This window comes from Macaca nemestrina, chromosome 17 (assembly GCF_043159975.1).
Source record: "Macaca nemestrina isolate mMacNem1 chromosome 17, mMacNem.hap1, whole genome shotgun sequence".
NCBI classification, from domain to species: Eukaryota; Metazoa; Chordata; class Mammalia; order Primates; family Cercopithecidae; genus Macaca; species Macaca nemestrina.
This window is the reverse complement of record NC_092141.1, coordinates 69,251,440-69,264,407: the sequence shown is the minus strand read 5'-3', so window position 1 is coordinate 69,264,407 and position 12,968 is coordinate 69,251,440. Positions and strand designations below refer to the sequence as shown.

At 42.5% G+C, this 12,968-nt stretch overlaps 1 protein-coding gene across 1 annotated transcript in view; it reads right to left on the bottom strand.

The window, feature by feature from the left end:
* LOC105468206 (leucine-rich repeat-containing protein 37A3-like) overlaps positions 1-12,935 on the bottom strand; it is a 78,944-nt gene extending 66,009 nt beyond the window's left edge. Inside the window, exon 1 of the mRNA XM_071083298.1 lies at positions 12,794-12,935. Within this exon, the coding sequence (XP_070939399.1) occupies positions 12,794-12,895 (102 nt within the window). The 5' untranslated portion in view covers positions 12,896-12,935. The remainder of the gene's footprint in view (positions 1-12,793) is intronic.
* Positions 12,936-12,968: the final 33 nt, after the last annotated feature.

The following is a 12,968-nucleotide window of genomic DNA, read 5'->3' as shown; positions in this document are numbered from 1 at the left end:
TCCCAGCACTTTGGGAGGCCGAGACGGGCGGATCACGAGGTCGGGAGATCGAGACCATCCTGGCTAACACGGTGAAACCCCGTCTCTACTAAAAATACAAAAAACTAGCCGGGCGAGGTGGTGGGCGCCTGTAGTCCCAGCTACTCGGGAAGCTGAGGGAGGAGAATGGCGTGAACCCGGGAGGCAGAGCTTGCAGTGAGCTGAGATCCGGCCACTGCACTCCAGCCTGGGTGACAGAGCGAGACTCCGTCTCAAAAAAAAAAAAAAAAAAAAAAAAAAAAAAAAAAAAAAAAAAAAACCACATAGGCCAGGCGCAGTGGCTCACGCCTGTAATCCCAGCACTTTGGGAGGCCCAGGCGGGCGGACTGCCTGAGGTTAGGAGTTTGAGACCAGTCTGGCCAACATGGTGAAACCCTGTCTCTACCAAAAATACAAAAAAATAAGCCGGGCATGGTGGCATGCGCCTGTAATCCAAGCTACTCGGGAGGGTGAGGCAGGAGAACTGCTTGAACCAGGGAGGTGGAGGTTGCAGGGGCCCAGATCACACCACTGTATTCCAGCCTGGGTGACAGAGTGAGATTCCATCTCAAAAAAACAAAAACAAAAACAAAAACAAAAAAACACGTAAGCACAGACTAGGGAAGGTTTAAAAACAAACAGATGCTGAGAGTATAATCTGGTTCAGTCTTCTAAATGGCACAGACTGTAACCCAACAATCCAGTCCCACTCCTAGGAACCTACCCTACAGAAACACCAGCTTAAGTGACTAAAGATACTTCTCTAGCACATTTAGGACAGCGCTGTCTGTAACAGCAAAAAGGGCCTGAATTCTAGGCAAATAAATATTATCAGCAAATGCAGTTATGTGTTAATAAAGAAGGGGGCACTTCATGTCTTTACCTTACAGAGGGTCCTAACCTTCTGAGCATGTAAATTTGTGACCCTTGCCATAAACAATCTCCACTGTTAGGTTTCTTCTGAGACAGAGAAGATTCACAACTCATGCCATTAAGGCAGTTAAGGACAACCAGCATACCTGGAAGAAGGTAATCTTCCCAGTTTACAGAGGATCAGAGATCCAATGCATTTCACCTGGATAATTCAGACTCAAAAGTTCAAATATGTATCTGAAATTACAGTAAAGTCACTTTAAAACTTTTTATTCTTTGCACAGCACTTTGAAAGCACAGTACAGTCATAAGGTGGAGACATGAGTAACTTACTGAATGAGACTTTCAGAAGTGTGTGAAATAATTTTTTTTTTTTTTTTTTTTTTTTTGTTGAGACAGAGTCTCGCTCTGCCGCCCAGGCTGGAGTGCAGTGGCCGGATCTCAGCTCACTGCAAGCTCCGCCTCCCGGGTTCACGCCATTCTCCTGCCTCAGCCTCCCGAATAGCTGGGACTATAGGCGCCCACCACCTCGCCCGGCTAGTTTTTTGTATTTTTAAAGTAGAGACGGGGTTTCACCATGTCAGCCAGGATGGTCTCGATCTCCTGACCTCGTGATCCGCCCGTCTCGGCCTCCCAAAGTGCTGGGATTACAGGCTTGAGCCACCGCGCCCGGCCGTGAAATAATTTTGATGTCTACAGAAACAGGGAAAAGTGCACTTTCTTTCTATCTACTTGTTCTCTCGATTACTGTAAGAAGAGTGTTGAAGTCTACAATATTGTTAAGGATGTGTCTGGTTCTCCTTGGAGTTCTACGAGTCCTCATGTATTTTGAGGCTTTGTTATTAAGTTCATAAACCTTTAGGAAGGATTGTTTTAGGATGGGCTAAGATGTTATTCACTGTTTTAAGTGTTGGACCACTTCTTGGTCCAAGGACAAGAGAAATTCCACACAGATTAATATATGCATTTCTGAAATACTTTTTAACTTCCATAAATAAAATACACACACAGACCTCAAAAGAGGCACTATGAACATTCTGAAATCGAGCAAGAAGCCGTATTTCTAGTAAAACATATAAACTGCACCTACTGAATGTTGCCATTTTGTATGAATCACATGGCCATGCCGTTTCCCAAGTGTGTGAATTACAGAACATATCCATAAATAGAGAGGAGTCTAAGCATAACTTTCTTAGCAAATCTCAGGGGGTTCCATAGATAAATAATTTGACCAGTGACTCCTGAGAAAGAGGTTTTATATAGGAGAATCCAGACACACTAGGACATACTAACATCTCACAATTCAGTTTGCATATCAACATTTACACTTTTATAACACTGAAATTCTCTGAGTTATCAAATTTAATTTCTCAACCAAAAGTCTCTGAATCCTAATCCTTCCTTCCCTTCTGGCCTATATATATGACTCTTAGCTTAATTTTACCAGGACTGTGGCAGATTTTCTAATTATGTGTTAACTGACTGCCTCTTCACCCTACCACAAAGAACAACAAATAATGGAAAGTCATCTCACACATGACCCCAAATCTTATTGCAGAAATGCGATACCATCACATACACAAATAACGCGGGGCCCAGAGTCTCCACAAAGGAGGACCTCACTCAGCCAGATCGCTGGGGCTACCCAAGCTGTGCAGGATTTAGGGCAAATACAAGGCTAGAAAAAAAAGAGATGTTAGGTAAATTCTCACTGGTCTAACAGAGGCAGACTGCCTACAATGAGTCCAGGCGAACTTTCTGCAATGATAGGAAATGCCCCAAATGCTCTACATTTGTGTGGTGCAATACACGTGAATACAGAGCACTTGAAATGAACATATAATAGCTGGTGCCACTGGAGAAACCGAAGTTTTCATTTTACTTAATTTTTTTTTTTTTAAGATATGGGTTCTCATTCTGTCACCCAGGTTAGTGTGTGGTGGCATAGTCCATAGATGACTACAGCCTCAAACTCCTGGCCTCAAGCAATCCTCCCACCTCAGCCTCCCAAATAGGTAGGACTACAGGCACGCCATCCTATGCCCAACTATTTTAATTCTTTTGTGAGGACAGGGTTTTTACAAAACCCTGTTGCTCAGGCTGGTCTTGAACTGCTGCCTCAAGTGACTTCCCACCTCAGCCTCCCAAAGTATTGAAACTACAGGTGTGAGCCACCACGCCTGGCCTACTTAGTTTTAATTAATTTAACTCTCCACATTTGTCTAGTAGCTACCATACTGGACAGTACAGAGGGTGAAAACAATCCACAGGTTTTGACTCAACATTCAGTTCCACAATTACCTGTGCTGCCTACTGCATTCAAGAGATTTAACCAGGCACTACAGAGACTGAATGGGACATTCCCTGCCCAAAGTAAGGTGTAATGAAGGAAGGGCCAGATCATTAACAGGCCATTTCAGTTCCACGTCTTAACAGACAAAGATATAGATAAAGGGGTTAAGTAATTAAGAGGATAAAACAATCCTTCCTAAAGGTGTATGGACTTTAGGAAGAAGCCTCAAAATACATGAATACAGACCCTCAAAATACATGAAGATTGCAAGAACTTCAAGGAGAAACAGACAAATCCTTCACAATAGCTGTCGACTTCAACACTTCTCTCAGTGATCAACAGAACAAGTAGAAAGACAGATCTTAATAACACTATCAACAAACTTGACCTAATTGATATTCATGCAATACTCCACCTAACAAAAGCAGAATACAAAATTCTTTTCAACTACATATGGAACATTCACTTAGAGTGACAAAATTTTGGGGTGCAAAACAAACTTCTAAAAATGTTTTACAAAATTAAAGTCATACAAAGTATGCTCTCTGAACAAAATGAAATGAAATTAGAAATCAGTAACAGGAAGATACCTAAAAAATCCCCAAATATTTGGAAACTAAAACAATTAATGCACATGGTCCTGGAGGTTAAGGGGGTGGGAACCAAAGGAACTCAGCCCCACCTGGGGGTACAGGGAATGGTGATCAGAGACGGCAGGCTGGAGAAGGTGATGGATGGGTGACTAGGAGTTAGGTGTGTGGGAACTACAAAGAAATCAATATTACTACATCAAGTTGAGATGAAAAGAAGAAATAAGGAGTGAATAAGGAAAAAAGAAATAAGGGAGATGTAAAAAGTAAAGTAGAGGTTCCTCTTCAAAGATTTTCCTCCCTGTCTAATTAGGAATAAATAGTAACTTCTCTTAGAAGCAAAATTTATTCGAAGACCTGTGCTAACATTCTTAAATATCTGCTAGCCGTAATAAAAAAATCAATGTGCTTTATGTTCTTAGCTCCCACAATGTAGCCTAAGTATTTGCCCTGGCATGCTTATAGTGGTCCAAGCAAGCATTAGGTCATAGCCTGTTCCATTTTATTTTATTTATTTTATCTTATTTTATTTTATTTTATTTATTTTTTTGAGATGGAATTTCGCTCTTGTTGCTCAGGCTGGAGTGCGATGGCATGATCTTGGCTCACCACAACCTCCGCCGCCCAGGTTCAAGTGATTCTCCTGCCTCAGCCCCCTGAGGAGGTGGGATTACAGGCAAGTACCACTATGCCCAGCTAATTTTGTATTCTTAGTAGAGGTGAGGTTTCTCCATGTTAGTCAGGCTGGTCTCAAACTCCCAACCTCAGGTGATCTGCTCAACTCGGCCTCCCAAAGTGGGGGGGTTACAAGCATGACCTACCACACCTCGCCTCCTCTTCCTTATTTAAAAGTGTTTCTACCTTTCTCAACATTCCATAAGTTACTTCTTCCTTTGTTCCCCTCTACCTTTGCCTCTTTTAAAAGTTCTAAGTTACTAGCCAATAGGGACAAATACAGAATGTAAGGTCCCGTTCCAGTCAAAGGAAACCAGACACAGCAGTAGGGTAGACGCTTCAGTTTATAAATGACCCTGTCTTCTTTGTTCGGTGTACTCTCATGGCAAAACTGCTGGCGAGTGTACCCTTTCTGCAGGAAGTAATAATGGCCTTACTAAATAAATTACATTTATGTTCAAGTGCTATTTCTTTACAGCACTGGGGAGCAAGCATTTCTAACAGGAGATTTAGAAGTCAGTTCATCCATGACTCCTTTTCTCCCACTCACCACATCCCAGCCTAACCAATCTATCATCAAGGATTCATTCTAACTCCTGAATTATTTTCTGCCAGGCGCGGTAGCTCACACCTGTAATCCCAGCACTTTGGGAGGCCAAAGTGGGTGGATCACTTGAGGTCAGAAGTTCAAGACCAGCCTGGCCAACACGGTGAAATCCCCTTCTACTAAAATTACAAAAATTAGCCAGGTGTGGTGGCACACACCTGTAGTCCCAGCTACTCAGGAGGCTGAGGCAGGGGAATTGCTTGAACCCAGGAGGCAGAGGTTGCAGTGAGCCATGGTCATGCCGCTGTACTCCAGTCTGGGTGACAGAGTGAGACTTTGTGTCAAAAAAAAAAAAAAGAAATTAAAATTTAATTTGCAATAATTCAGCAAATAATCGTAGTTATCTACCTAAGAGAAATGAAAACATATGTATAGATAAATGCACACGAATGTGCTCAGCAGCATTATTCATAATAGCCAAAAAGTGGAAACAGTTAAAGTGTCCATGAACTTATGAAATGGATAAGCAAAACATGGTCTCTGGGCACAGAGGTGTGTGCCTGTAACCCTAGCTACTCTGGAGGCTGGAAGGCTGAGGCAGGGAGCCTGGGCCCAGGAGTTTCAGGTCAGCCTGGGCAACACTGCAAGACCCTGCCTCCATTTAAAAAAAAAAAAAAGTGGTATAGCCATACAATGAAGTGTTATTCAAATATAGTACTGATACATGCTAAGATATGCATAAACCTTGAAAACATTAGGCTAAATGACAGAAGCCATACATTGTATTATTCCACTTAATAAGTAATGTCCGTAAGAGACAAATCAACAGAGAATGAAAGTAGATTAGTGGTTGCCAGGGGGTGAGCAGGAGGGAGGTGAAGAACAGGGAGTGACGGCTATAGGTATGGACTTCTTTTGCAGGGGCATAAAAACGTGCTGGATTAGGTATGTTAATGGTTGCATAACTCTGTCAATATACTAAAAAAAACCTAAATTATATACTTTACAAGGGTTACATTTTACAGTATGTAAATTATATCTCCATAAAGCTGTTACCTTTTAAAAACTGAATTTTCATAAATATTGCTTGAAAATCATTCTGCAATTTAAAAGATGTTCAGTAAATGTTAACTATTACTGTCACTGTTTTTAAAATGTGACAATCACAAAATATTTGAAAATAACTATCTAGAAAAACATAAAAATTTTAGATATATGCCAGCAGACAAAACAATTAAAACATTATATTTAATTACATGCATTTTAATTCTTTCCATATGGTCACTTTTGATCTTTTAAAGTGCATTTGTTTTTTTAAGTTAAGAAACATGGTGCCTCCTGATGCTTATGTTAAAGAACCAAAAGCATGAAAAAAATTAGAGGCCGGGCGTGGTGGCTCCTGCCTATAATCCCAGCACTTCAGGAAGCCGAGGCAGGTGGATCACGAGGTCAGGAGTTCAAGACCAGCCTGGCCAATACGGTAAAACCCTGTCTCTATTAAAAAGTACAAAAATTAGCCGGGTGTAGTGGTAGGCGCTTGTAGTTCCAGCCACTCAGAGGGCTGAGGCAGGGGATTCGCTTGAACCTGGGAGGTGGAGGTTGCAGTGAGCCGAGATTGCGTCACTGCACTCCAGCCTGGGTGACAGAGTGAGACTCCATCTCAAAAGAAAAAAAAAAATTAGAATAATTAGTGTCAGTGTTAAGCTAGTGCTGAGATCATAGCCACTGTCAACAGGCACTCAAAGAGAAGGAAGAACAAGGTGCGCAACAGGACTCAGGGAAGATCTCCCAGGAAGCGGGATTCGAGCCCGGCTAAGGAGCAGGAAGGGAAAAGGGCATCAGCTAGGATTTGCTCCTGCCTTACCCAGATTACCACCTGCCCACCCTGACTACTACTCTCACCCCCATGTCTCCACCATTACGGGTCTTTAGTCAAAGGGAAGACACGGGGTCTTGAGGACTGAGGAAAGGAGGACCTAACAGAAGAGACCAGAGCTCCTGGTCTTAACATGCCCAGTCCTTTTATATGCATGTTTCAATACAAACTTCCAAACACGCCCATGCATGAGCACAATAGAAAAGCACGAACTGTATGCAAGACTATTTATTACTGCATAACTAGGACATGCCTCTCTACTACTCACAAATCATGTTGCCTTTTTCAAAACCCTTTTGGCTCTCATTTTAATTCCCATGTTTAACCTCTTGAGGTACTGATACCCGAAAACAGATGTCATTAATTTCCCTTATAATCTTGACCTCCCTATTGTTACTGAAAGTACTACCATTCTTAGGGAGGCATAGGTGATGCATTCCTCTCTCTACACTCTATGTGTCAAGGCCTGAAGAACTCTAAAGTACCTCCTGGACTGATCTTCCATTCAGGACTACAAAACCCATCAGCTATCTCGTCCTTGTCAATCCATCCTGCAGAACAGAAGCTATGCTAAACTTCGTGGCATCCCTCTGAAATCACACCCCACTCTTTCAAGATCTTCCGATCATCCCATACCCAAAATTAAAGATTTGAAATAGATTTGAAAGAGAGAGAGAGTTTCAGGCCACTTCCCTAGTAATTCTCTCAGTTTGGGAGAAAGGCTACACCAGTGGTTCAACAGCATCTCTGTGATTTGATGTGGTTCTGTTTCATGTTTGTGCATGGTGCTGCTGGGAATACAGCATATCTCCTCGGGGTGTTCAGGAGGGAAAAGGTCTGAGGATCACGATCTAGCCCAATCCTTATTCTACAGATGAGGGGGAAAGCACAGTTGCTATAGCCTGATCCTCTAGGTACTGCCCAACACGGCATACAAGGGAGCTTTGGTTTATTTCCTATTCACACTCTCAGGCTCTTGTTAAACCGAGTTACTTGAGACTGCCCACACTTTACAACAAGTGCCTGCTACTCCTCCTGCTCCCTCCCCCTCCCTCCTTCAATCTGCCTGTCCTTACCCTCCACATGCCCATCCAGGAAGCCTATGCCCACACCAATCCCCTTAAACAGGGTATATAATCTCTCCCTCCTTTAAATGCCCACTGCACTTTGTACCACGCCTGTAGCAATCAGAAATTATACTGAAAAGATATTAAGTTGACACTGGTGGGAATAATATTGTCAAAGCAGTGATAAATTCTGTTTGAGGTAAATCTATGGTTCACTCATGGCATCTCTTGCCACTGATCTCCACTGTCACAATCCTTAGAGGACATAAATCACTAACTCTCTCAGGATAACACCAGGACTTTTGTTTTATGAAGTCATCAGAGGTTCCAAGTTTTAAAATTCCAGGTAAGTATTCTCAGAAGTCTCACACAAGACTTGAGACTGAAACACAACATTCTGTTTTAAATACAATTTCTTAAAATTAGCAAATGCTTAATTTCAAAGTGCTGTCAGAACTTCACCAAATGCCTACTGAAAACACTTCCTACACAATCCTTCTCATTATATTGGCAATGTCATAAAACCTATAGGCTGAAATAATTCTAAATTTAAAAAGTACAAATAAATTAATCAAAGCATTATTCAGCCATATGCCTTCAGCTTAAGCAACCCTAGGTGATTTCAATTTTACACTAAACAGTTGTCATCCTTACATTTTTTCCATAAAAGGAAAACAATCTTCAATAAATAAACTTTGCATGACTTTAGTAATATCAACTAAAGTCATTGCATTAAGTTATATTAGCCACAAAATACTGAGTTATTTCTTATACTAGGAGTGGGTGATTTCTTATGTTAGGAATGTCAAATGCCAGTAACTAAGCCAACGCTATAAACTATAAAAATTAATCAAATTACTCTAAATTACCAATAAAGTAAATTCCTCTTTCAGCCTTTGCAGTACAACAGGATTCAAATTCATCAGTCATACTTCTTTATGTGTTATTCATATATCTTAAACCATTCTTCCATCTACACATTTACCTGACAGCCCTCCACCCAGGAAGTACAGACTATAAAACCATTGAAACTAGTACTGAGCCTAAACAACTCACTGTCACGCGCTGTTACTCATTCGAGGCAAGTGGGCATGTTCTAAAAGTTTAGAACTCAAAACATCACTCACATCTGGGGGGGTAGGGGGCAAGAGAAGGGAACTTAGAGGGCAGGTCAATAGGTGTATCAGTCCACCATGGCACACGTATACCTATGCAACAAACCTGAACGTTTTGCACATGTACCCCATTTTGTTTTTAGAAGAAATAAGGAAAAAAAGTCACATCCATTTTACCATAATCTTAAGAAATAATGTGCTGCAAAAGGTAAAACATCCAAATTAACATCACAGACAATAAAGGAAAATGCCTGGCAAGCAATATGAAACAGCAACTCAAAAACAAAGTAACTCTTGCAATGAAAAACATGCACTGGGCTGGGGGAGGTGGCTCACGCCTGTAATCCTAGTACTTTGGGAGGCCGAGGAGGGCGGATTGCCTGAGTTCAGGAGTTTGAGAACAGCCTGGGCAACACAGTGAAACCCCATCCCTACTAAAACACAAAAAATTAGCTGGGCGTGGCGGTGTGCGCCTGTAGTCCCAGCAACTCGGGAGGCTGAGGCAGGAGAATTGCTTGAACTCGGGAGGCAAAGATTGCAGACAGCCAAGATCGTGCGGGCCATTGTACTCCAACCTGGACAACAGAGCGAGACTCCATCTCAAATAAATAAATAAATAATAAAAATAAAAACATTCACTGATCAAATTGTCCATTAAAACCCAATTAGAAAAGAATAACAACAACAAAAAACAAAAACCAATTAGAACAATTTTTAGTTCCCTAAATCCAAAATATTTAGGGGTTATGACACCCACTAATTATCACTAGAATTATCAAAACTTCATCTATTACAAGTTCTCATCTACTAACAATAATTTATCCAACCAACCTTTGATGAGCAGCGGCTATGAGCGAAACACTGTTACAGGAGCTGCAGGGGAATAAGCTCAATACTGTCTCTACAGAGTTAATCATTTCAAATACGGATAGGACAAGTAGACACACAGTAGGCTGCAAGTGTCATTAAAAAAAAACAAAATAGGGCTGGGCGCAGTGGCTCAAGCCTGTAATCCCAGCACTTTGGGAGGCCGAGACGGGCGGATCACGAGGTCAGGAGATCGAGACCATCCTGGCTAACACGGTGAAACTCCGTCTCTACTACAAAATACAAAAAACTAGCCTGGCGAGGTGGCAGGCGCCTGTAGTCCCAGCTGCTCGGGAAGCTGAGGCAGGAGAATGGCGTGAACCCGGGAGGCGGAGCTTGCAGTGAGCTGAGATCTGGCCACTGCACCCCAGTCTGGGCGACAGAGCGAGACTCCGTCTCAAAAAAAAATAAAAAATAAAAAAAAATGTCAGGCCAGGCATGGTGGCTGACGCCTGCAATCCCAGCACTTTGGGAGGCTGAGGCGGACGGATCACCTGATGCCGGGAGTTCGAGACCAGCCTGACTAACATGGAGAAACCCCGTCTCTACTAAAAATACAAAATTAGGCGTGATGGTGCATGCCTGTAATCCCAGCTACTTGGGAGGCTGAGGCAGGAGAACTGCTTAAATTTGGGAGGCGGAGGCTGCAGTGAGCCGAGATCGTACCATTGCACTCCAGCCCCGGCACTAAGAGCAAAACTCCTTCTCCAAAAAAGAAAAAATGTCACAAAAGTATCAAAAGTAAACACATTTTTTTAAAGGACACCTAGCTACAAATTGTAATTTAAGTCAGCATATGCACAACCATCAATCCTAAATATTATTTGCTAGGCCTTCAAATAGGACTTACTGCCCTGCCAAAATGTCTTAGCTCTAACCAGAAAAAACTTGTTCCAGGGGTGTATGCAATCCAGTCTCCATGTTTCAATTACCGGCTCTGGGTACAAAGACCAGCATGTGATTTCTTAAGGTAAAAGTTATTACTATAAAAGATGTACTAGGCCAGGCGCGGTGGCTCACGCCTGTAGTCCTAGCACTTTGGGAGGCCAAGGTGGGCGGATCACGAGGTCAGGAGTTCAAGACCAGCCTGGCCAACATGGTGAAACACCATCTCTACTAAAAATACAAACATTAGCCAGGCGCGCTGGTGGGCACCTATAATCCCAGCTGCTATGGAGGCTGAGGCAGGAGAATCTCTTGAGCCCGGGAGGTGGAGCTTGCAGTGAGCCAAGACTGCACCATTGCACTCCAGCCTAGGCGACAGAGCAAGACTCTGTCTCAAACAAACAAACAAACAAAAAAAAGATGCATTAAAAATTAGGTTGGGAAGAATTTACATGTATTCCTTTCTACATATAAGACATAAATATCGGACACTTGATTCATTCCCTTCATTCTCTAGCCAGCTTCTCAGGGCAAGTCTGGCAATGATTCTGACTATCGGGCAAAAGAAATTACTTTTTCAGTTTATGTTAGGACAATCTACATGGGTTTACATTTGGCTTAATATAATACTACCCTACTTCTCCAATAAGTATTTAAGCATTTATTTAAAAAAACAGAAACTTTGCAATTTAACCACTTCTACTACCCTAGTTTCTCTGAGAAAGACATGACACAACTCATTTCAAGGAAAAAAGGGTACTTTTTCATCACAAGTATTTCCTCATAAACTTTATTTTTTAAATGTTTTTAAAACCAGATTCTAATTAATCTAGATTTGCAAAATTATAAAGGAAAGTCTTGCCGGTTGTTGTTTCGGTTAATTTCACAATTTAGTAAATTGCAACCACGTATTTAATACAAAGTAGACTTTGCGGTGGGGGCAGGGGGCGGGGGTGTTTAACAAAATGCACCAGCCTAGAGAAACGTTTCTGTGTGAAAACAGAAGAGGGGTTACCATGGAGAAATTCACTACGGATTTCGGGAGGGCTTTTTCCTCAGAAATAGAGTGAAAAGAAAAAGTCGCTGTGTAAGAAATCTGATACTGACGCTGTGTGTCAGAAGTCGGTCCAAAAGTTCATCTTCGGCAATTATGTCTAGATGATCAACTACACATCTTCTGCAACAGGTGACACGAAACTGCATTCCCCAAGCAAGGCAAAGCGATCAAATGAGTTAAGACGCGCGTTCCTGCGATCTTATACTTTTATTTTTGATTTAACCAAAACAATTTTGAATCGGATGAATTACCAAATTTGGTTGGGTCTTGTTTGGCTTTCTGCTTTGCTTTTTAATCAGCCATTTACCAGCAGCTGTTGCACGGGCCCATTAGCACTCGAATAATAAAAACACACAGTACCAGATAAGGTTCCCCTACTAACCCAAATGATCCGTTTCCTTAACACAATTTAAAAACCACAGCTAGGGGTGTGAAAACAGGCATGTTTTTGTGTGTGTTTGTATGCCACAATCTGTCCAAATCCTTAACTCCCTTTTAAGGAACAGATATATAATAAAAATCCGAAAGGAACCACATTAGAAATAAAAAGAGGTTTGCAAAACAAGAAGCTTCTTTCATTCCGGAAAACCACACCAAAACAAGAGGAGAAAAATGAATGCAAAGGATATGTGTTTGCCAAAGTTTCAATCCTGCCCGGTGGAGACACTGCACACGGCACAAATTTTGAGGAGGAAAAAGAGGGGGTTGGCAGGGGGGCGAGGGGGGGCAGCGAGAGAGTGCGACCTGCAAACTGCAACAATGCAATCTCCACTTTGAACAATGCGCCTCTTTCCCCTCGCATTTCCCCTCTGCTTAGGGGTCGGCGGGGTTGGCGGGAGATCGGAGCAGGATGCACACCACATAAGTGAGCAAGCGGGGAGGGCAGAGGAGGTGAGGAAGGAGTCTGCAGCAACTGAGCTTCGTGGGTACCTGGAGTGCTGCTGTAGGTACTACAGCTCCTGAAGCTGCTTTCCGTGTAGTAACTGGCGTCCTCGTCGTCGTCTTCCAGCTCCTCCCGATAATCGGAGTCATCGTCGTGCACCACTTTGTTGACGACGCTCCGGGCCGCGGTGGTCCGGGCAAGGTGGCTGCCCCCGCCTCCTCG